This window comes from Cyprinus carpio, chromosome A14 (assembly GCF_018340385.1).
Source record: "Cyprinus carpio isolate SPL01 chromosome A14, ASM1834038v1, whole genome shotgun sequence".
NCBI lineage: Eukaryota > Metazoa > Chordata > Actinopteri > Cypriniformes > Cyprinidae > Cyprinus > Cyprinus carpio.
Genome location: NC_056585.1, coordinates 30,347,008 through 30,372,495, shown reverse-complemented (window position 1 = coordinate 30,372,495; position 25,488 = coordinate 30,347,008). Strand labels below are relative to the sequence as shown.

At 35.7% G+C, this 25,488-nt stretch overlaps 1 protein-coding gene across 1 annotated transcript; it reads left to right on the top strand.

Moving 5' to 3' along the window:
• The first annotated feature begins 9,559 nt into the window (after positions 1-9,559).
• On the top strand, positions 9,560-16,108 carry LOC122147508 (melanin-concentrating hormone receptor 2-like). The gene is made up of 2 exons (XM_042770518.1): positions 9,560-10,253; positions 13,557-16,108. Exons 1-2 carry the CDS (start codon positions 9,853-9,855, stop codon positions 14,194-14,196), a joined length of 1,041 nt encoding a protein of 346 aa, XP_042626452.1. The 5' UTR covers positions 9,560-9,852; the 3' UTR covers positions 14,197-16,108.
• The last annotated feature ends 9,380 nt before the right edge of the window (positions 16,109-25,488 follow it).

Here is a 25,488-nt window from a genome sequence, read left to right as displayed (position 1 = left end):
TCACCTCTGATTCATCACAGCGTCACATTTAAAAACAGTCTTCTAACAGATAGAAACCCACACACATAGTGCTCAAGGTCTCTCCATAACTGAACACATGGGTCACAAAATGAATGATTTCCTCCTCTCTCGCCATGTGTCCTCTCCCGCCCTCCTACCTCACGCAGACATAGACAGGGTCCCGCACAAATACGCAGTTCACTAATGTCCTCCAGAGAGATGCCAGCCATTCCATCTGGGTGATTTCAGATGCAATCATCATCTCCATTACCACTCACATCAGCATGCTGGTGCTACTGGACATGAACTCCAGCAGATGGAGGTAGCAGTTCCACTCTATGTGGCGTGACAGTCTGCAGAGATGTTTGCCCAAGGTTTTGCAATGCTTCATTATTAATCAGCTCGCGCATATCTTTCTCTTCGTTCTCCTACCACACGCTACCCTATGGTCAGCGGCGTCCCATAATTCATACAGCTACTTATGCTTCTCTGATGTGCCCAGGAGCACAATGAGCTACCTGCAGATTAAAGGCTTATATGGCAGCTTACTCCCAGACCCCATCAGCATTCTAGCATCTCTCTCAGTCACTCTTTTTCTTTGAAATCATTACATCTAATGTTCCCCATTGAGCTGCACACCACACACAGATGCACATATGCACTTTCATGGAGCGCAGCATGTGCATTTCGCTGCTTAAAGACCCCGTAGCTCTGTTCCAAAACCTAGTGAGCTAGGCCGCATTTTAAGACATTTTAGGCGCTCTCCTATTGAGAAGGCTGTTTTAAGATGTTGGTATATTAATTATGCAACCTAATAACATATCTTCTCTTGGCTAAATTCTAAGGCAGCACAGCATGAATCCTTTGCTGAGGAGGCAACCTCAAAATGCATTGTAACAAGGAAAAGTAAAAAAAAAAATAAAAAATCCAAGATTAAGAAGTGTTGACAAAAATATAAATAGCTGCATTTATATTTTTAAAAAGGAGTCATATTTATTGGCCTGTAGCATCAAAACTTGGAAAACCTTGTCTTAGTTAATGTACTTTTGAGGTCACATATAAGCTATTGTAGGCCAATATGACAAATAAAATAGACTCAAGAGTGATTAGTCATATGACATTTGGTTATGACTCATGTTTGGATCTCACAAGCAAAGATGACAGATTTCAAATCACATTCTTTCAGTAGGAAATACACTGACGCAAGATGGCAAACAAAGCACGTCCACCAATTTCATGGGGTCTGTAACACCTGACGTATCACTCAATATTTTTTTCTTTACATCTGCAACATTCTTTAATTCACTTTTGTACCTAATTGCATTCGCCTGCGTTTCACTTTCATTCGGATCCAATAAGTCAAAATCCACAGATTTCAATTTCAGCTTAAGAGAGTGTGCATATAGTTACACTCCATTTCCTTATTCTCATCACACTCTTCTCACAGTGAGACAGCAAGCTCGTAAATTAAATCAACTCTGAGTGGGCCGATGCTATTTTTTACCACTATCATGAGACCGCCAGTCAATCTAGAAGATGGCGATGTTTTAAATGAGATATAGGCACACCGTATTGTAGGAAATGATAAAACAGTAATATTGCTAATCTCTCACTCTTTCTTGTGTATGAGAGCCATTTTTCAGTCTCTCTGATTTCCATGTTGACTGTGAAAGACTTTGAGGGCTGACCGCACAGCGCTGGTCACTGATAACGAGATAATCTGTCCCCATGCACAACGTGAGACTGGATGTGATGCATGAGAATACTTAGAAGGGAGTAGGACACCATTATCAGATTCATACTGACTTTTACACTCGTCCAGTTTTACACTCGGTTTCCAGTGACTTCCACTGAACATACAAAAAATAACTGGGAACTGTCTGCTCATTGGTTCTTGTGTGACGCCTAACCAATCACAATGCAGTAAGAATATGCACATATTACATTTGCACGAATTATATTTTAGAACAGATAGGAAGGTTTTCACATAACATTTACATAGTTAATTGTAAACTGTATAATATATAAACAAATATAAAAAAAAATCTCTTGTTTAAAGATTAAATCTTAGCAATGCAGAAGTTTTCACAAATAACTAAACAGCAGGTCACACACTTATATATATTTAATTTATATTGCAGACATGACTGCGCTTTGTTCCATGCCACACACGAGAAAACCTCTTCATCTCATGTGCAGCCCTTTCCCTCAAAACACTGCAAAATATCAGCTTGTTGTTTGAGCAGAGAAAATGAACCCTCCCGCCCGCCATTCTCTCTGATAGCTTGTGTAAATATACAGAGGGAACGACGCATGAAGTGCAAAGAGGGAAATAGAAATGTCACATTACATTTGGTTAAACAGGCACATGGAGATTTGAATGACAGGAACAAGAGGTCAAATAGGAGTGTAGAGGACAATGGGTTAATTGCATGTCTTTACCACAGATTGATTCCATGGGATCCAAATGTAAAGCTCAAGTTTTAATTTAAAGGATGAAAATAGCTGGTAAATTATTTATTTCACGTTTTCTTCTTTCTATGTAATTGAGTAAGTTCATTCTAACACTTGTTGGAAATGTTGCAGTACCACCGCAAATCCTCTAGGTGGCACAGGATTGTCATTACAGGGATAGTTGAGGGGACATATCTGTTTTCCAGAATAAAACTAAGTTGCCTATTCATTTAAAAAAATAATAGTTTCTTTGCTCTATGAACCTATGAACTCAATTGGGAGCCTCTAAACAATAACATAAAAGATTGTCACTGCTGCCTATAGTATTCACTGTGACCATATCACTCTCGCAGGAACCAATTAAAACGACTTATCACACGTCTTCATACATTTTAGATTATGTATCTGCTAATAAAGTTTCAAAAAGTCGTTCCACACATTACCAAGAGACAAAACTGAATGCCTGGAAGAGCAGCTTAACTTCTACATGGAAATGAGTCTTGTTCACTTCATCCTTTGCCAAGACAGGATGTCGAACTTCATCTAAAGAGACATTGAATGGTCAACCGTCAAAATACTTGGCTGTGCCAAACTAGCAGATATAACTGCTGGAATGACTTGACTAAGCTATACACATGTTTGATGGTAATTTGTAAATATTCTAATCGAATAAAGCTAATTTAAAAGTTAAAACTAAAAGATACATCGGCCATGCGTGACAAATGCTCACAGGAAAAAACAGCACTGACTCTTATTAAACAAAAGCACAAGTCTCTTATGTGCTTCCCTCAAGTGCAGTAAGTGTAAAACTCACCATATGTTGGTGATAATTAATGCGTACAAAACTTAAGTATCACATTTTGCAAAACACAAGCTTTATATTTGCTGTAGAAAAGCTCCCGAGACCTGCATGCAGATTTCAAGCAGCTAATTCTGTGTGCACAAACCACCAAGGAAGAAATTCATCATCACTTTTCATCTTGTCCCCAAACTCCACATACATATCTTGTATCTGGCAATTTTTTTCGGTCAGCTGAAACCCTGAGCACAACGAGAAATTAATGACACAGTCTAGCATGACTTTGCCCACGCATTACATGCCTCCCTTGCACAAAGGCACCAGCTGAGCCATGGTCACAACTATCACGTGATTTAACACCTGTTCTATGTGCAAACCTGATTTAAAATCCAATATAAAATGAATACAACTTCCCCCATCTCATTCCACTCATGGCAGAGTTAATAGCTTCTGTGTGTTCAGTAAGATACATAGAAACGTAGAAGTTTCTCATCTCATTTCACATTGATGTTTCTCCTTCAACAGTCTTGCAGGGTAGTGTGTGTTAGTGGGTGGGTCTGTTAACAATTAGTTCTGTATTTGCACTGCGCCTGTCTGCGCAAGAGTGCCAGTATTATTCTGTTAAACCTGTGTTACGTGATAGCATGTGTTACCTTCTATTGCCACAGCAGTCACACAGAACTCAGAGCTGGATGAGGGGCGTAAACACATCATTAAACAGACTCACCATGACAACACAAAAACTCCCTACTTCCATAATCAATGTAACAATGCACAATTGAGATTTAGCTTACAGGATCTTTTCAAATTTTGAATACGATCATACCAATTTCTGTAATTTCATGAAGCAGGATGGATGTTTTAGTGTGCAACAAACCATTTAATACCACAAAACATCAAAGAATTCAAGGGTATTTTTTTTTTGTTTTTTGTTTTTTTTTTTTTTACTAAAATGTCACTTCCTTGAGGGTGATGTTATTAAGAATACAGATTTTTGTTGTTGTTGTTGTTGGTTTTGTTATAAATTAGTCCACAAAATTAGAAATTACAACTCTCTTGACAGTTTTGTTGTTCATACTTATTATGTTTGATAACAGCATTGTTAATTTGGCATCAACTGGAGACACTTTAACCTGTAGTGTTTTCTCAATTTGCACAATTATCACTGCAATCTAAAATAGCCATGTGCCCAGTGGTTCATTGACTGCTCATACCCTAATCATTGTATGCTATTATTTTTCATTGCCTTTGGACATTTTTTATTAACATGAATGTGCAATAACATGACCCTTTAATTTACTGACATGTAGCTTAAAGGCTTGCTGCATGCATCAAGAACTATGAAAGAAGATTTATGCAAAGAACACCAAGAGGTTAAAAAAGCAGTTTCTTGCGGGTGCATGTCCATATGCATCCATAAATCTGAGCTTTCAACTCATTAAATAGCTCTCATTGAAGAGGAATGTCACGAAGTGCATGTAGCCTATATTATTTCAGCGATACTTATCACATTGATGGCGACAAATATCTTTAGAGCCATCTAAATGTCTAATTTTAAGTATATAGGGATGTAAATGTTTGTCATGAAGAATGTGAACTGCTATTAGACCAGTCAAGAACCAGATCTCTTAACTGAGATAACTGGGTGTCCAGACATTGGAGGGAGCCAGTGATAAGAAGGTTATGACCCAGGGTCAAAGTGCTTAGATTGGACCCTTGAGCAAACTACAGTTTTTCTGATTTATTATTTGCATACAATTATTGGAAGTTAGAAAGAAGGAAAAAAATCCTAAAACCCTAAATGTCAGGGCTAAATATCTTATAGTGTGAAAACACTGCAGTCGTGTCCTCATTTTAAGTTTAGTTTCATGTGACTTGATTATTTTTGAATATGTCCTGCCCATTTCTCAGTGGTACATCAAAAACAAATAAATCAACGGTTGTGTTTGCAGTACAGTGACTGTTCTGTGGCATTCACTCTCACGCTCATCTCAGCTATGTGTGGATGCCTTGTTTTGGATGAAAATCGGAAATAAATTTTGCTGCATGCTCTAAGTGGGCAGATCATAGCTGCTGCAAGCACTTCACACAAACAAATAAATCATTATGAACAATCAGTTGGTGAAAAAAAAAAAACTAGTTAGTTCTTTTTTTTTAAGCTTCAGATGCTTTTTTTGTGAGGTGATGAGATTTGTTATATCGTGCATAATGGTTAAAAATCCGGTATTGCAATTGAAAAAATTCCAGGTTTAGGCCTTTCAGTCCATGTACTATAATCAATGTGCCCTTAAGTGAGGCGCTCAACCCTATAATACATTTCAACAGTCAGGTATTGGAAGTGAAAATATGGAAATGGATTTTTAGTGATAATGTATAAACCTTTCAAGACAGAACAGCTCTGCGCTGTGAAGATGTTAACCCATGGTCTCCGTAGAAGCCCAAGTCAGTGTTAATTTAAATACACTACTCATAGTCCCAGAGAGAGATCCATCACTCATAGAGCATTGTAGATGATGTAGTGGTAATTCACCAAATGTTTTCAGTTTGCTTTATATAAAAAATGTTTAAATAATAGCAATAGTAAATAGGTTCAAAGAAATACAACTATAATATTATAATATTCAGTATTATAATATTGAAATATATTGCAATAAACTTAAAAAATATTCAATACATATATATTTCAATACATAATTCAGTGACTAAATTTTGTTTCTATTGTGCAATTCTATTGATTCTAATGATTTATATTGTTTCATGTGATATTGCTTTTGAAATGCTTTGTTGTTTAAGAATTTTTTGATGAATAGAATGGGAACAATTGTTAGATGAGTTGTTCTTTTGAAAATAAAATGTGACAAATCTCCTAGAACCCAATACATATGTACTTCAGTTTGGATAAAAAGCATCACCTCATTGAGAAATGAAAGACTGTATGCATGTGTATGTTTGTGCACAGTGAACAGGTTTATAGATTTTGCTCTGCTTTACATGAGCTGCGTTTGTCTCATAAGCTTTAATGTGAAACCACAAATCCTGTCAGATCGTATTATTCAACTTTGCATCAGTACTACCGTGATTAGATTGATTAAACTTGGCTACAGCCTTTGAAACAACAAACCATGCATTTAATCTATACAATTAAATAATTTTGGGCTAGACTCACTTTATATTTTCTGAATCCCCTTTGACATCTTTACTAGTGGTTGTACAATCTAATGTTACAGAATATCTTAATAGTCGATAGACTTTTTTATAATTATGTGTTTGCATTTATAAAAATGTAAAAAATAAACTTCCCCTTTATAGAGTAAGATTATTGTGGAGGTTTATTTTAAAAAATTCATCACCAACAGCCTCATCTAAAATCCCCATCCCAGTTTCTATTGATTTCCCAGGGATGATGAAACAAAGATAAATGGTTTCATATTTCATGACTGGATGAAAGCATATTTTATGACTCAAGGGGAGTATGTTTACATACACATTTACATTAGTACATGCAAGCAGTGGATCAAAGTCTCACTACCCAGTGTTTTTATGAACTTTTTTTTTGTATTATTTATTTATTTACTTATTTTTTAGGAACTGCAAAAACAGCTCTTATACTGTATATAGCCTACTACCAATGAGCACAAGACATATGATATATGTAACAAAAAAAATACAATGAGTATTGAGTAAAGTTTGAACATTAAATGTTTACATTTCTGTTATATTCCATATGATCTCTATTTAAGATCAATTTAAAAATAGAAAAGTAAAACAGCATTTAAGTGAAATTCAGTTTTTTTTTTTTTTTTTTTTTTTTTTCATGGACAGATAACACTTTACCTTGTCAGTCTACCAACACAGACGTTGTTCATTTAAACTGGAAAAATAAAGCACATCAAGATAAAGAAGCAGTTTAAAACGTTGATGTTCACTGCCAAGTTCAACTGAGGCAGCTAAACTGATTAATCAAAACTGACAAGAATGCAGATGAATTTTGTTTACTCTAGATTGTGAAATTAGTTTATGTCAGTACTGAGTGCTGAACCTCAGCGCCCTCTGCTGGATATGAATGATTCTATTCATAATGACCTTGCTTTAAAACCCAGTTAGCTGCCTTATTTGTTTGGCAATTTTGGACATGATATGCGTCAAGAAAACAGGGGGTTCAAAAAATAACAAAATAAAAGGATTGGGGATCGCAATCTGTAGGCTTGTTATCTTGCCAAACATCTTCCAGTACTACAAGGCATCATATGATCTTTCTAGGCATGTGACCACAAAGTAAAACAGCCATACTCTCTATTTAATTCTTTCCCTTTGGGTCATTCATCTTTGTGTCATGTCCATATTTTCTCTGTGATTTTTTTGTTTAGTTTTTTGTGTGTGTCTGTGTGTGATGAGAAATATTTGCCTGAAAGCATGCATTCCTCAGTCCTTTGAGAGTGATATCTGAATAGTCTGTATCATCCAGGAATCTTGCAGTTTATGTTACATTTTGTGACAGTAATCAAAGATTGGTTATGCATTGCAGTTTAACAAATGTTACAAAATGAAATGCAAATTCACAGTTTTAATTGCTTTGGTTATCAAAGACAATATAAAGGAACACAAGGAGTTTTCAGTTCTGCCGGAACAAAGAATAAAACCAATCTTCTTACGCTGATTACTATGAATGAGGACATGCATTATTAACATGAATGAATCCACATGTATCAACAATTGCAAATTACCTTCTATAATCAGCAATCTTAGAAAAGAGAAGCATGAACCAACTGTGAAGTAATGAGTCGCACCAAATTGGCAGTTGAGCTGGAGATTTTGACGAGTTTTTCATGATTACGCTGCTCCTTGAACAAAGCCTTCACCTTCTCCTTGAAGCTCATTGATTTGAGTGAATTATTCATTTCAGGCCACAATAATGCCAAGGTCAGTTCTGTTTTTCATCCGACCTTGTCACAGCGAAAGTTTACTTTAGGTCATAACAGGGGTCTATAAATTTTTTAAGCCAAGGACCCCTTTGGAGACGTAGCATCATTTGATATGACACTAACATCACAAAGCCATTCAAATCATTAGACTTATACTCGTACATAAATTACATTTTTAATATTTTGCAATGTATTGTGTGACAAAAGTGTGTATACTTAACAGATTCACCGTAAATAGTAAAATTGTATAATATGCCGTACATAATATATATTACAAGGGCTAAGGCCATGACTAAAGATGTCAGAGTGACTGAAGATCATTTGGTCATTGGTCGCCCTTCCAAATCACAAGACATGCAATCAACCTCAGGCTAAGCCACCATAACCACTAAATGTTCTTCAGCCAGTTTAATTTTATGGAGGCATAACCATAAACATGCTCACTCACTCACACACATGCACACACATTATTTTATTATTAATTATTATGATTATTATTATACATTAAACAAAAATACTGTACCCAATCGGACCATTCCTACCAGATACTACAATGCTCTTTTGCATGCACAGTTAGACATATGATTTGTGAGACAGTATGAACAAAATCCATAAATGCATGCTATAAAGTTTTTTGGAGTAAACTTTTCTCACCAATATCCTTTCTGTTCTGCAGGGGCCATTAGTCCTGTCTATAGACATCTGTAGAAAGGATGAGCACCTTAAGTTACTTTTTTTAATCTGTGGAAAGGAAGTTTCCAGTCTTTAAAGGATGTGCTCTGTTCCCTCAAATCTAAACAAGATGACGGAGTGACTGTTTTTACAGGAATGCAGTGGTGCTGATACTTATCGAGATATACAGAGATAAGGCTTTATTTTTAAAGTGTGCACACATTACATAATCTAGAACATAATAGAACATAATCCATAAAAGGGCTGGGCAGCAAGATCAATTAAACAATTAATCTGTACAAGTTTAAAACATAATGAACAGTGATAATGCACAGCCAATCTGACTATAAGCTTAAACTGCATAACATGGTGCTCGCAACGCCTAGGTAATGGGTTCAATTTGCAGTGAATGCATGAACTTATAAAATGTATACATTAAACTCACTTTGGATAAAGGCATCTGCCAATATTGCTTGAATGTAAATTATTAAACAATAACAGGTCTAATAAGATGTGCATGCAACAGGTAGCAACTCAAAGCCCATGACAGCAGATAAAGAAATTCATTGTGAACACTGGAGTTTGGAGCGTCTTGCGGTGATGGACTGCACAAATGAATAATCAAACTTTTTTTTTTCTTAAATATTGAGTGTGATGGTGATGGGTGAGCTTAGAGAGAGGACTCTAAAAAGGGTGGAGACATACGCATCTCTTCAAACAGCCGTAGTGAAGGAGACAGACGCGCAGAATACGCACAGAAGCTCCAGCCTTTGGGCATATATGTAACAGTATCTCAAGAGACCGAGGAAGCATCGGCAAACTGAATGAAAAGCAAAGCAGATGACAACGGGGCGATAAGTGACACCCGAGAGAAGCTTTTACAACTTTAAACGGTTTGGATATGAAGTAGAGCGCTGCGTAAAAGCTTGCGTAAGCGTGCGAAGACCAGACTAAGACGACAACTTTTCATAGTTATTTATTAATTTATTAATTTATTTTTTTAAGATGAACACCTCGGATATTCTTTGCGCTTCCGAATTTGCAAATTCGTCTAACTTTTCGTGTGTGAACCGAACCATCCCCTCCTACAGCATCATTGACATCGCGTCTTTCATGCACATCTTCCCCACTATCTACGGCATTCTGTGTTCAGTTGGAGTTCTGGCCAACGGTTTGGTGATCTATGCTGTGGCATCATGCAAGAAGAAGATGGTCTCTGATATTTACGTGCTGAATCTGGCCATCGCAGACCTGCTTTTCCTGTTGGTGATGCCGTTCAACATCCATCAGCTGGTCAGGGACCGACAGTGGGTCTTTGGCCACTTCATGTGTAAAGCTGTGGTGGTGGTGGACGTCAGTAACCAGTTTACCACAGTGGGCATAGTAACTGTACTCTGCATTGACAGGTGAGAGTTGCATGCATTTGGGAAGTCAGAACTTTCCAAGTGCCCTATATACTGTGTTCATACTATATTACAGTTTTGCAAAGTAGGCCTTAAACAATAGGAAAGTAAAAGCAGAAATGAGATCTCACTGATATTTCATCAGCTTATCCTAAACTGCATCACTTCTCAAATTTCTACGCTGGAAAATAAATAAATATATAAAATAAACTCAGGCCTCCCCAGCAAAAAAATATTTTGAAAATAAAAAAGTTATTTTTAAAAGTGCTCTATAAATTCACAATGTTTTTGTTAAAAAAAAAGTTACTGTCCAACTAAAATATTTCAAATAAAATAAAATGTTCCATGAACAATGAATTACGTTTTTGTGCTAATGTTTTGAGAATATTATTAAAGACCAGATAACTCTGAACAAATGTTCTGTTAACATTGCAGGAAGAACGTTTGTTCATAACTTAGAGAGAATCTTGTATATAATCAAAGTCTATAATCAAAAGATTTCAGTGTGAACTCAAATATTTCTTATAGATGAGCATTATTGTAATCAGTCATTTTTAATAAAAATCTTGAAATTACTGCAAAACATAGATGTGTTTTGTGTGCTATGTATTTATTATCGGCATAAAATAAAACCCAACATATGTATAAATATTTACTAAGATTTTATACTTTTTTGTATTTTGCATTTTATGTGAAACTACCACTTACCAAAATACGCTTCCTTTTTGCTAAATATAAATATATAGTAATACATAGGCTATTGAATTTCTTTCTTTGACATGTGACATGTTCTTGACAGGATAAGATAATAAATGTGCTTATGAAGTGCATCAGCTTTGAGGTCAAAAGGATAGAATTCTTTATTCAAACTTTAATTACAGAGCACGTAGTATTTTCAGCAAATTATATGAAATTACAGCCCAGTTGCTCATCACTGTTAATCAAACTCTAATCTAGATGTTCTATTGAATGTATGCAAAGAAAAAAAAGAAAAGAATGAAATCAATGCAACTCTTACAACCATGTGATCCATGCTGCATGACCTTGAAAAAAAGAAGCCTGCCGCATCGATCAGTTTTGTATCTTTATTGTATTTTTGTATCTGCAAGACTGGACTACAGCAACAACATTGTGTGACTTTGAAAAACCCTCTTACTTATATTTATAGCACACAAAAGTACTTTAACACACAATATCTCTCCACATACAAATGACCACATAAAATACAGAGTGCAGAGGAGAGTTTTTGCTTAGTTGTTGGTAACAAAAAGACATATGAGTCCCCCAGAAGGCCTCTGCATGATTAGGTGATAAAGCTTCACTATAACACTTTTTCATATAGTGTCATTGCTGTATTCCCAAAAAGATTTTTTCTTACTGGGTCACGCTTAGAATTACTTAGATATAATATCTTAGCTCCGCATTTTCATTATCTTTTGCTAAGCAACATAATACCACACTAAAGGCAACCTTAAAATCACTGTTACTATGTGAGCAATACATTAAACATGAAATCAGACACATTCTCTTCCCTTTATAAGAAATAGCAAGGGAAAAAAACAAAGATTGTTGTCTGACTAGAGTATATGAAAGCTGTAATACTTGAAGTATGCAGAATACTTGAAAAATGAAGTTGAGATGTTTAGACTGTTCACGAGTAAAGTACACATCTTTTGAGTTTAAACAAGCTTTTATTTGATAGAAGAATAAAAACACAGCAATTGCATTTCTTATAAAGCTGTCACTTACTGTACTGTTTTGCAGCTCTAGTAGCATGTTTGCTTTCCAAGAGTGAAGACAATTCAGCGTTATTTGTATAGCTTTTTTCAAAATACATATTGCTCCAAAGCAGCTTTGCATAAAATAGTGCCTTAATACCCCCAGCGAACAAGACAAAGGCAGCTGTGGCAAGGAAAGATGCTAGAATGAGGAAGATAAATTAGAAAGAACCAGACTCAGCTAGGAGAGCCATGTAGTGCATATCTACAAAAATGTACGCTACCATTCAAAAGTTTAAGTCAGTAAGTATATATATATGTATATATATATATATATATATATATATATATATAAGAAATATAATACTTTAATTCAGAAGATTAATTTAATTCAGTAACCATGCATTAAGTTGATCAAAAGTGACAGTAAAAACAAATTAAAACATTACAAAAGATTTCTATTTAACATAAATACATTTTCTATCAACTTTCAAAGGATCCTGAGAAAATGTATCACAGTTTCCACAAAAAATAAATAAATAAATATTAAGCAGCACAACTGTTTTCAACATTGATAATAACAAGAAATGTTTCTTGAGCTGCAAATCAGCAATGATTTCTGAAGGATCATGTAACACTGAAGACTGGTGTAAAGACTACTGAAAATTCAGCTTTCAGGATTTTATTGAGGAATAAAATGCATTTTTACAACATTAAAATAGAATACAGTTTTTTAAACTGTACTAAAATTTCACAATGCTGCATTTTTACTGTATTTTTAAATGCAGTCTTTGTAGGAGACTTCTTTAAAAAAAAAAAAAAAAAATTTAACTGACCCCAAACTTTTGAATAATATAGTATGTATGCCAAATATTATATAGTTACATAATATGTGCACTGGAATCCACAGGAAAATGGATGCAGGCAATAGTTTTTTGCACCATTTGGGCAAAATATAACCTCAAAATATTTTTACTTCAGATTATCCTTATCCTAATTTATACAAAATCATTTATGCTACAGTATTGTTTCAATGTATCTCTGTTTTGCATGAATGTAATAATACCCTTGAATTAGGGCATTTAATAAAGTTTAAAACAAAACAAAAAAAAGTTTAATTTACTTATGAAATCTCATATAAAAAATAAGATCTTTTTCTCCCAGAAAACGAGAAAATAGATCAAATTACTTTGTTTATGTCTCCAGATTTTCTCTGGAGAAAAAGACCCTATTAATCTCACAAGTCTACTTTGTATAGAGTATCAGAAGACATCTTAATCATTTCACACACTGTGCTCAGATTTGCCCAGATACCAAAGTCTGCTAAAGAGATGAGATTTCATTATGAACTCAAATCAAATTTAAGGCCAGTTTATCTGAGCTACAATATCCAAATGATCAAAGCTCTATAGTCAAATTGTATATCAACAACTGTTTCTATTTTTATTTCTCCTTGCAGTTATGTGAGAAACACATTGATGCAGCAAAATTAAAATCACTTAAAAAAATGTCATTAACTATGAAAGAGCAAGCCATTTTCCTCTTGGGTGGCATTAATAACATGATTCATTGCTTCTTCTTTTTTCAGGTACGTTGCAATTGTACATCCTACATCTGAAAAGAGGACCATTCAGTGGACCATCATCGTTAACATTATGGTGTGGGTGGGCAGCTTCCTTCTGAGCATCCCAGTCATGATATACACTAAAGTCATCTCCAAAAAGGACATGGACATCTGTATGATTAACCTGGATGGGCCTCAGGATATGTACTGGTACACGCTTTACCAGTCCACACTGGGTTTCATCGTCCCCCTCATTATAATAATTACATTTTACACTCTCACTCTATACCACGTGTTCCGCTCCATCCGGAGGGTCAAACGCAAGCAGTCAGTGTGGGCCAAACGTGCCACCAAGACAGTTGTGATGGTGATCGCCCTGTTCCTGGTCTGCTGGTCCCCCTACCATGTCATCCAGGTGATCAACCTCAGCATCCAGCAGCCTACCAGCGCCTTTGTGTACGCGTACAACATCAGCATCTGCCTAAGCTACTCGCACAGCTGCATCAACCCTCTAATGCTGCTGGTGTTTGCCCAAAACTACCGCGATCGCCTCTGCCATCACAAAGAGCTGCGCTCCCAGATCAGCTCATCCAAGACCACCGTCAAAACCGAGGGAGGGTCTAGCGTCAGCCCGGACACCAGCCACCGCTGTACTGTCATCTAACACCCGTCGAGCCTTGCTAGACGTGCTAACTGAGGAAAACGAAGAGAAAAGTGGAGGCATGTACTGCAACACTTGCTGCACAAGTGTCAGTCGCATGGTAGACTGTTTCTCAAAGGGGAAAACTGTGAAATGAAATGCCACAGTAAACTTTCAGGAGACATGAAGGAGTGAATCAGCACTCAACTGTGTCTGTGGTTTGTGTCACACTCTGGAAAAGTGATTATAATGTTATTTTACTCTTTTCAGTGTTTACTGTTAATTTATCTGGTATTCATTGTAAACTGTTAATGTATCTGTTTTTTGAATGGTTCACCCAAAAACCAAAGTTCGGTCATCGTTAACTAGCTGGCATGTTGTGCTGTGTGACTTTTTTTGCCATAAAACACAGTTAGAATTTTTTTTTTTCTTTTTCCAAGCAATTATAGTGAAAAGAGACTGAGGTATTCAAGCTTCAAATAGACAAACAAAAACATAAACATATTATTAAAAGTATAATAAAAGTGCAGCTTGTTGTGTATTTCAGTTCTTGAAGTCATACAATATTCTTTTGTGTGAGGAACAAACTTTTAATGAGTGAAATTTTAATGAATGTCATTGATAATCTTCAAATGAGCTGTTTTACAAGCAGATCATTTAATCAGTGAGCTGGATTAGTTCAGCTTGTAAATGAATTATTCAGATTGGTTTAGTGACTGAATCGTCTGATTCGTTGAACAGATCAGACTCAAAATTATCCATGCACAACATTTATTTTGCTATAGTATGGCTTCAGAAATTTTGAATATAGTGCATGAGTCATATGGACTATTTTATGATAATATTATGATGTTCTTTTCGAAGCTTTAAAGCTTCAGTGCTTGTTCATTGAAACTGCATGGCAGAGAAATCAGTATAATTCTGAAAAAAGAGTGCCTTTTGTGTTCCAAATATGAAAGAATTTCAAACAGGTTCAAACAGGGAGCATAATTTACTCACATGAGTGAATAAATGATGACAGCATTTCTATTGCTTATTCTCTTTAAAGACAATGGTCAGGATTTTTGTAATATAGCATTTGTGGCTTTTGTTTGCATTGTTAGGGAATGATATGAGAATGACATCAGAATCGTAACTGTCTTTAATACAGACATCAAATAAAATGTCTACAGTATGTAATATGTACTTTTGTGTGTGTGTGGGCACGTATAGTGTTAAAGAAGTCCAATAGTAAGTAAAATAAGCAAATATGGTGATTTAAGATAGGTCTAACTCATAAATATGACATTCTATGGCATTCTCATAAATGTGTAAATATTGGCTTAACGTTTAAGCATTTTGCTAAATATAGTACACATTTAAATGTTTTGGTTTTAAATGTCTCCGAATTGTTACTGGACCCTTGACCTTGACCATATGTAGTCTTGTTGTAATGCATGTCTGTTTAATCTTCACTTAGGACATTGTACAAGACATAATATCCGTGACTGTATGCTTCTGAGCATTTTATTACATGAATTCACAAAGATATCCAGTGTGAAATTCCCTGTGTGGTTCTGTTTTCCCGTTTTATTTCTAAGAAGCCCCTGCGGCCCATGTGAGAACAGTCCTGTTCACTGTTAACGTGTGACACTTAAACTATGTGTGACTAGTCACATTTCAGTCTTGCCACCCTCAATCAACACATTATGATGCCTGGCAAGTAAACAAAGAACTGCATATTATTTAATATATATTTTGTCGTGCATTGACAAATACATGACAATTTTTAAGTCACTTGCAAATCAGGAAGAAATGTATACTTCACGATCAGTGATAACATATACCTCCTGTTTCTTGTCTGTCCATCCTGAAGGCTTTTGATTTTAAAACATTGACCATTTGAATGAAAAATCAAGTAGTTCTTGTATCACGCTGGTGTGCATTTGTAAATAAACAACACTGTATTACTTGTGAAGCACTTAAAACAATTCATCTAAATTTCTAAATTTCAATCAATCTAAATTTGCTGAAAATTGACTGCCCCTCATGCTATCCAAGATGTAGATGAGTTTGTTTCTTCATCGGAAAAGATTAGACTCTGCAGTGAATGGGTGCCGTCAGAATAAGAGTCCAAACAGCTGATGAAAACATTACAATAATCCACAAGTAATTTACATGATTCCAGTCCATCAATTACCATAATGTGAAGTAAAGATCTGAGTCTTTGTAAGAAACTAATCCATGATTAAGATGCTTTTAAGACTGCTTATGCCAGTGAAGTCATCTCGTCTTAATCTGAATAATAACATATGAATACACAACGCACAATTAATAAGGAATATACACAGATCAATCAATGTTTACTTGTGAAAACACTCTACATCTAAACAAACACTGCAGTAGTTTTTTTATGGACTTTTTCACTGCCATGGAGGAATGTTACTATGGATTATGGTTAAAATTAATTTGTTTTATGGTACATGTAATAAACTAAAAAATGTTGTGTATTTTCATTGCACAGAAATGTTACTCTTAACCGCAATTTATCTATTCAGTCTGCTATGTAATTACCATTTACTATAATGTAGTAAACAAAAGAGTAATATAGTCTGATGAATCACATTCCAGTCCATATATCTAAAAATAAATCACATCATCTATTGCCTGTTTAACTGTTGCACATGTTTAGGTGGTTTATTCATAATGATATGGGCAGCCCATTTCACGAGCCACATTATGTCCTGTAATTACTCTGTAAAAACAGGCTTACCAGGTGCAGCTTAAGTTGTAAACATTCTTCCCTCATGATGTTTCCCTATTCTGCTAAATTAATCCCCTCATAAAGATGGGTGGATGAACTGAAAAGCATGAGGATGAAGTCAAACGTCTCCCCAGTCGAGCATATTTAAACATCACTGAACCTTTATGGCAAGTTCAGGAGCTCAGAATGCAAAGCAGATTTCCACCTCTTTCATACCTCAAACAACCAGAGGCTTTTCGTCTTAAAGAATAGCCTGTCTCATTTGTAAGAAGCTTTGGATAAAAGCATTTGCTAAATGGATAAGTGTAAATGTGGTCCACTATCTGACTGCAAACATTTCAGAACTTGCATGACCTTCCGAGAACTGAAGGTATTTTAAAAGCATGAGCCAGCCTGCTGGTATTGACATTAATTTAAATAACAAATCATCACAAAATAACACACAAAAAAGTATAAAACAAAAAAAACTTGCATAAGAACATAACACAAGAACCATACAAATTATGTTTCTTGAAATCACACAAAGTATGATTAAACAACATAATTAGACAATGACAAAACATAATCTGACAACATAACATCTAACAAATTAGCATGATATAACAATTTTAAACAAAACATTAACAACATAACATAAAACATTTAATTACACAAAATAATACAACGCTAGGTGTTTGCCTAACATGTGTCCTTATGTGGTCAGCAGTTATGGAAATTAGTGGTCAGAGTAACCACTGAAGATGTCTGAAGATGTCTATGTACTGATGTAGCTCTAATATATTTATCAAATGTATTTAAATTTACCAGAGCCTGTGTGGTATTTGTTAGGCCATGGCTCTGATCATTCTGCCATTGTAACTGGGCTTTTCTTCCCAAACATGATAGCTTATAAAAAAAAGTATAAAGACGTCTAATGCAGTTTGAGATTAAAAGAAGATATGAAGAGACTGCACATAATGAAATCTTTCAGACATCTTAACTGAATTTTATATAAGATCACAAGTGTATGATCGTAGTAGTGGCTGCATTGAAAATCACAACAGGCTAAGCTCTGCACCCATCCATTAAATACAGCCTGTGGTCCTTTTATGGTCTAATTCATTTAAGGACAGACACAAAGATTTTGATAAGATTATGATGATATTGAGATGGTTTAATGTCTTTATAAATGTAAGTGGTGCTTCAATCATGTTCTGCTTCAGCCCTCCCTAGAATCACAGCAAAAAAATCACTTGACTGATAAATCTCAAAGGGCCTGAATTATCCTACATGTAATATCATACTAATTTAGGAGCCATTTTGCGATGTTGGATAAAACCAGAGATCTGTGCTCTGTTTTTCTTTCTGTGACTAAGGCAAATCTGCTCAGACCACACACACACACACACACACACACACACACACCATGCTGAGTTAATTAGTTTCATACAGCCAAACAGTTTCCACAAAGCAAAAAAACAAAATGAATGAAGGCCTTTTATCAGAGGGCCAAAAACTTATTAAGAGAAACAGTGGTGTGTATACACATAATGGCCTGCACTGAACAGAATGAAATATCTAACCCTAAAAGATATTTTAGAAATGGCACACAAAGAATCCCTTTGCGTTGTGTCCTTGTGCAGTTCAACTACAAAAATGCTACAGGGTATTATCATCAAATAAGAAAGATATTTTTCATGCCTTCCATGACTATTCTTTAGAGATTACTGTTTGAGAAGATTGACACTAAATTTGAGAGAGATTTCTTGGACATTTGGTGTAATGAATGGTGCAAGAGAGAGAGAGAGAGAGAGAGAGAGAGAAATAAATATAAAGAAATCCCATGAAGCCCTGAGCTTCTTTCTCTTCCTCAGCAGGAACTGGAAAAAAAAGGATGAAAAGGTACAAAACAAAAGAAAAATTAAACACATCAGTGCACATCTCTCCAATTACTTCAAGGTCATATGCAATGCAATGTTGTCATGCTCAGAGGGAGAGAGAGCAGAGAATGGGCCTATCCATGACATATTCATCAGTAAATCTTTATTTAACCACCTGCTTAACCAAAACTCACTTGCCCAGGGCTTGTATTGATTTTTGTGATGTTAGATGCTAATGTGCTTTAAAAGAAATAACGCTGGATGCTTCCGATCCCATAGGGCAATGGACGTCATCTAAATTTGATATAAAAACTAATATGCTACACAGCCAAAGGTCAGTTCAAGTGCTCTACACTATCATTTACATATTAGATGCCTTATTCTAAAATATTAGCTAATGCACAAAAGTCAGTATAAAAGAAAAGAAAATAGATGTAGGCATATGGAACTGTGGGCGTTGAGTCATCCACAGTGAAAACAGCTGATTACAAATGTAATCACTGATCAGTTGGTCCATGTTCTTAAATTAAATATTTTAAAGTTGTTGTTTTTTTGTCTACATAAACTAAAAAAATCCTGTTAATCAATGAATCAAAAAAAAAAAATAAAAAATCAAGATTATCCAATAAAAATAGTTCGAGCTCTAGTTTAATTAGGTACTAAGAATTAACCTAGGAATTTGGAATCAGACATCAGACAATACATTTATACACCTCATTATCCACAGGAACTGAGGAGTTCTAAATAGCATTTCCACAGCCAGACACAAACGTTTTGTGATGCCTTTTAAATTCAACATGCTTTGAAATGAGTAAAACACCCTCATTTGGAAACATCACTTTAGTGACTTTTATCCTGCACCACCAAATAGACACTTTGATGGTATTTTCAACTGGTTTTAGAGCACTGCCAGTTTACCCAAGGCTAAACTTCTAGGGTTAAATGATAATTCTATTATCATTTTCGCAGTTTTTGAACTACATGATTTTCCAAAAGCCATGGAAAACAAATAGTTTTATACAGAATGACAAAGCTGCTCTTTTTCAATTAAAACTGATTTTTAATGGCAGGCTCTAAAAATGATGGAAAATTACAAAAGACCATAAAAGTACCATAAATGTGGTGCAGTCTTCTTTTGTGCTATATTCAAAGCCTTCTGAAGCCATATAATTATGTCAACAGACTATTTGCCCACCATCTGGCTTAGAGCCATTTGGGTCACTTTTAATGTGCTTTTCAGTTATACATTAAATTATAATGACTGTACAGTCAGAGGAACAAAAGATATCTCTAAAGCAGTATATTTAAAATATGAATACAATAAAACATCAGGTTTGAAGCAACTTTCCAATTTTGTGTCCTTCACCACCAATGTATTGGTGGCACTGGATAACAGCTGCTACAGCAACGCTTTCTTTATGAAACTACCTTTTAATGACATTGAAATATCAGGGAAAACAAGAATGATAATATCACGCAAGTAGTAATTAAAAGGGTGTGCATGCTGGCGTTTCTGTGTAACTTGTTAATAACGTGTTTTGGTAGACAATGTGTTAAATTGAGGGAAAGAAAGAAAAAGAATGATTAATCTTAGAGAGGATCAGGCCTCACATGAAGTCAATCCCTTCCCCTCCACATCGCTCAACAGGAAGCCACCATAATGTGATATAACACTTCAAAGAAAATGTTACTGCCTCAAAATTCAATTCTAGTCCAAGGGAACACTTTCAAGCTAAGAGCACTGAAGCTCAAGGTTTTTTTTTCTTTCTCACAAGATAGATTCATGCTGAGAACCAGAGTCCCACAGAGATGAGCAGTGTCAAACATGAATGAACATGACCCTTCGACCTGTGCCTGAGAAAAGTTTCTTCCTTCAGCACTAAGCTGCTTTAAAATGTTTTCTTAAAGGCACAGGTCACCAATAGTTTCTTCTGTATAACACAAAAGCAGAAGTTCTGTAGAATATCCTGGCCAATCATTCAAAATAATGAAAGTTAAAAAAGGACTGGAGATGTGAAGTTCACCACAGTAGTCATCATGTCTATTTGGTTAACCAGGTGATCCGATTCACAAACCCAGTCTGAATGATTCCTTTATAAACCAAACCTAATGATCCAGTTGCAAAGGTTTATCAGTAAAAAACAACTAAAATGTGGTCTGTTCATCACACACTGTTATCATAAGTATATTTAATTATAGTAATTATAGTAACACTTAATTATAGTCTGCTTGTATCACACTATTATGGCGCTTTTGCATCCTACATAAGTTTGACATCCCCAGTTCCCATTCACTTTAACTATTTAAAAAAACAAGCATGTTCCAAGTAAAAAGAGAGAGATAGAGAGAGAGAGAGAGAGAGAGAGAGAGAGAGAGAGAGAGAGCCATACAGGTTTGAAACCCACAAATTCAGTTTTTTGTACAAACAGCCCAATTCCAGCTGAAATAAATTGTATCTCAACACAAAGCAAACCCAAAGCATCCAAAATATGATGTGCTGCTGCCTGTTACTGACTGAACCGAAGGCTATATCAATATATATTGATTTTTGTCATCAGAACTGTTCCTTCAGCTAAAATATGATTGATTGTGTGTCAAATTATGTTGATAATATAACACTAGAGGGCAAGACATAACCCCTGGCAATTCAGAGTGAAAAATCAGGCAAATACAGCTCTTAATTTAATGAGTACAGAATGAAATGTCTGTATTTGTTTTTTAATGTTACTTTTAAATAATTTAAGCAGCAGGTGATGGCTCTGTCAAAAGATAATTGGCTCTTTTCACTGTAAGACAACTGCCATATTGAGCATTATGATTTCTCCAAATTAATTTTTTAGACAACTGGATAAATGAATAAAATGACAGAAGCATCATGAAAAAACAAAACAAAACAGACTATCTGTTCACTGTGGATAGGTAGTTATCAATCTTATTCACAACGTATCACTGATAAGTGGACTTGGATCAATTTAGCTCTCAAATGCTAGTAGCAGCAATTCTTTTAGATGAGCTACTGAACGGTCAGAGAGAAGATTCATTAAAAGCATCTGGAGCAGAAAGTGTAAGGACCTAAAGCTCTTAGAAAGAGGCCTTGCTGCACCCAAACAAAGCACTAGGACATACGTAATACATTCTTTCACTTCATAATTAAGCCTGTTCTCACCTCGCTTGACACAACAACCTTCTGAGTAATATCTCTGCTTAAGTGAGACAATTTCATACAAACTTTAGCATTTGGATAAAAGGCTGCTGAACTTGAATATGCCAACCTTTCATAAGACATTCTTTGAGTCCATTTTATCATCCCTGTTGAAAAGACCAGTAGGGTCATTCCGTGTCAACTCAACCAGAGGTCCCTGGTTCAAAATTTAGATTTTGCTAATATTTTTTTCTGAAAAAAGATAAGCATGTATAGTCATGAAAGCCAAAATATTAAATGCCTATTTTTTACTAAATAGGGGGTCAATATGGATTTTTTTTTTACCTGTGATTCAGAGCCAAATTACAAGGGTGTAAAAATAACTTCAGAAAGGTGGCAGCATCATAATGTTATTTTTAGATAGAGATTGGTAGGTTTGTTAAATAATGTTGAAATTAGAATTTTTAATTTTTTTTTCTCTTTCAAAACAATATGCATAGATATGCATAGTGCTAAAAATGCACTGAATTGGTCAAGTTGAGGCATATTATACCTTGCTCTCACTTAAGATTCTATTTTTTAATCAGTTTCAGGGAAGTTTGGAAGAAGGGATTTTGTTCATTTTAACAGCTTCTGAAGCTACTGTTATTAAAATTTATTTTTCTTTTTTCTTGTTATAAAGGTGAAGCATAGTAATAGATCAGGTAGTATCTACTGCTAAAGTGCATATTTGGCAGAATCACTGAAAGCACCTCAAACATTTAAGGTCTCTCACACTTGAAATAATTAACACAGGGTAATTCTAAATGCCAGGTAAATGGGATCCTGGGTAATCTTATTTTAACTAGAGTTAACAGTTAATCCTAGTCATTCATAATCAGATTTTTCACACTGTACATTCCTAAACCCTGAGTTATTGTTGTTATTTGCATTTGTATTGTCAACAGAGATGACTTTGGTTTTTGACCATTGCAAATGGGTAGGATACAACAATTTGGACATGGAGCTGCACTGAGATCTCGATATCTCTGAGACTAAACCATACAGAGCCTTAAAAATGAACATTCCAAAAGAAAACTTTCTTAGGAACCAGATTTTAAAATCATATTAAAGGGTTACTGCACCACAAAATGAAAATTTTGTCCTTAATCACTTACCCCCATGTCGTTCCAAACCCGTAAAAGCTTTGATCATCTTCGGAACACAATTTAAGATATTTTGGATGAAAACCAGGAGGCTTGAGACTGTCCCATAGACTGCCAAGTAAATAACAGTGTCAAGGTCCAGGAAAGTATGAAAGTCATCGTCAGAATACTCTATCTGCCATCAGGACGTGCAATCTGGGTTATATGAAGCGACAGAAACACTTTTTGTAGCGAATAAAACAAAAATAACGACTTTATTCAACAATTCCTTTGTCAACGGTCTCCTCTGTGTCTCTCTATATCACCGTATGCTGCGTTTGCTCTTCTGTGTCATCTGCGCCACAAGGATACGCTGTTTTCTTTCAAATCAAAGCTAAATACACATAGAAACAGCGCATCCTTGTGGCACGGATGATACAGAATTTTCATTTTGGGGTGGAGTATCCCTTTAATCAGATTATTACCATCGTGTAGGACTTCTCGCCAAATTTTGCAACAGCATACACGCATGGCAGTGTTCAACCGTTTGACGGCAAATAAAAGAGCTTCAACATCGCCATCACCTGTATGCACATACAAATAATTAACTGCACTTGAGGCTTTCATAAAATTAAAAATGAAACACCCAAAACTGTACATGGCATAATAAAAGAGATTAAATACCTGTTTTATACGTGAAATTCCAGAGGGGGACGTCGGATGGTGTCACGTGGGACATAATGAAGTGTGCCATTTATCAAAAAAAAATATTTGAACTATGTACTATAACATGTAAAACGGCAACATGAAAGGAATATTCTAAAAGCAACTCATGTAATACCATAATCATAATATTGGGTTATTTAGTTTGATTTATGTTGTTAGTTTAATCGTAGTCATTTTGTCGTCATCTTGCTTGTTCACAGGTGTGTCTTGTTAGGTCATTATTGTTTGGCATATATAGCCCTTATGTTTCGTTGTCTCTTGCTTTTTTTGTGCAACTGCTGTTGGTAAGTTTATGTCCATGTAAAGTCAAGTATTTGTTTATTATCTATTTAGTTTAAATAAAACTGCTCTTGGGTTCTCACTTTGCTCGCCTTCAGTGGACTCATTACAGAAGGCTAGACCAAACATGAACCCAGCAATTTCTCTTGTCGAGCCATTGAAGCTTATGTTGAGGATTTTTGTGAATTTTCTCACCGGGTGGACTTTAATGAGGTGGTGTTAAAGGACATTTTTGAGGTGGGTCCAATTGAGCCCATCTGCTCCCAGCTTCCTGTGGGAAAAATCCACTGGTCCCTTTCCGTATGTATAGACTATGCCTTACTGCTGAGTGGATCACCATTTACTGTGGTCGATGTTACCCATAATCCTGCAGCACCTATTAAGCCAGAGCCTACTCACATCATGCCTGCCATCCCAAAGTCTCATCACATTATGACTGCCACATCAGAGTTTTTCCACATCCGAAACCGTCATGTCAGAATTTATTCATGCCATGTGAATAAATGTGTGTTTGGGCTACACAACACTCTCCAGTCCATGAGTTCACTCCAGAGCCTGCTGTAGTCCATGAATCTGCTCCAAAGCCAGTTCAAGCCCTAGAGCTCAGTCCTGTGTTGATGCCAGCCTGTGAGTTTCCTGCCTGTCCTGTTTTGACCACAGTGGTCACACACGAACCCTCCGCCAGTCCTGTCACGACCCAAGAGGTGGTCTCTGAACTCACAGTCTGCCCTGTCATGGCCAAGGAGGCCATCCCTGAACTCTCTTCCTGTCCTGTTAAAGCCATGGAGGCCATCTCTGAATACCCGGTCTTGTCAAAGAGGCAGTTCTTGAAACTCCCTGTCTGCCCTGTTACGGCCACAGGGCCCATTACTAACCTCTCTGTGCTCACTTTGTCAGTTCCAACTGAACCTCCGTGGTGGTCGTCTGCTCTGCCCTAGGGTGCTTCTCATTTATTTGTGTATCCTCGTTTCCATTCCTTGCATCCTTTCCTCGTGTCTTAGCTCCACCCCTTTAGGATGCGAGGGAAGGACGCAAAGAAAAGTGAGGATGGAGGAACTGAATCAAGTGAAGTGATATCCTCGCTCCTTTTAGTGTCACTTCAAAGTGTCGTCAATTAATGATTACTCTATACCGCTGGATTTAGCTTGCACGTCGGGATTCTTTAACATTAAAGAGAATTTATATTGTAATAGTTTCAACCTCCACAAAATACCACTTATTTTAGCATATATATAGCATATATATTAGCAGTTGTTAACAATTAATTATTCCCAGTGATTAACTGTTATTTTCTTGTTTTATTGTATTGTATTTTTTTTTTTAATTTTCTTGTGCTTTGATGTAATTCTGCACTCTCCTACATTAAAGTCATTCTCTATTAACCAATAAAAGAGGCATTCATTTAAAAATTAAAAGCAGTAAGCCATTAAAATCAAGAGACAT

Excerpts from the sequence above, each read along its gene's own strand:
- LOC122147508 (XM_042770518.1), top strand. The coding sequence starts at position 9,853 with ATGAACACCTCGGATATTCTTTGCGCTTCCGAATTTGCAAATTCGTCT. Across the intron at positions 10,254-13,556 it reads ACTGTACTCTGCATTGACAG|GTACGTTGCAATTGTACATC; the intron begins GTGAGAGTTGCA and ends TTCTTTTTTCAG.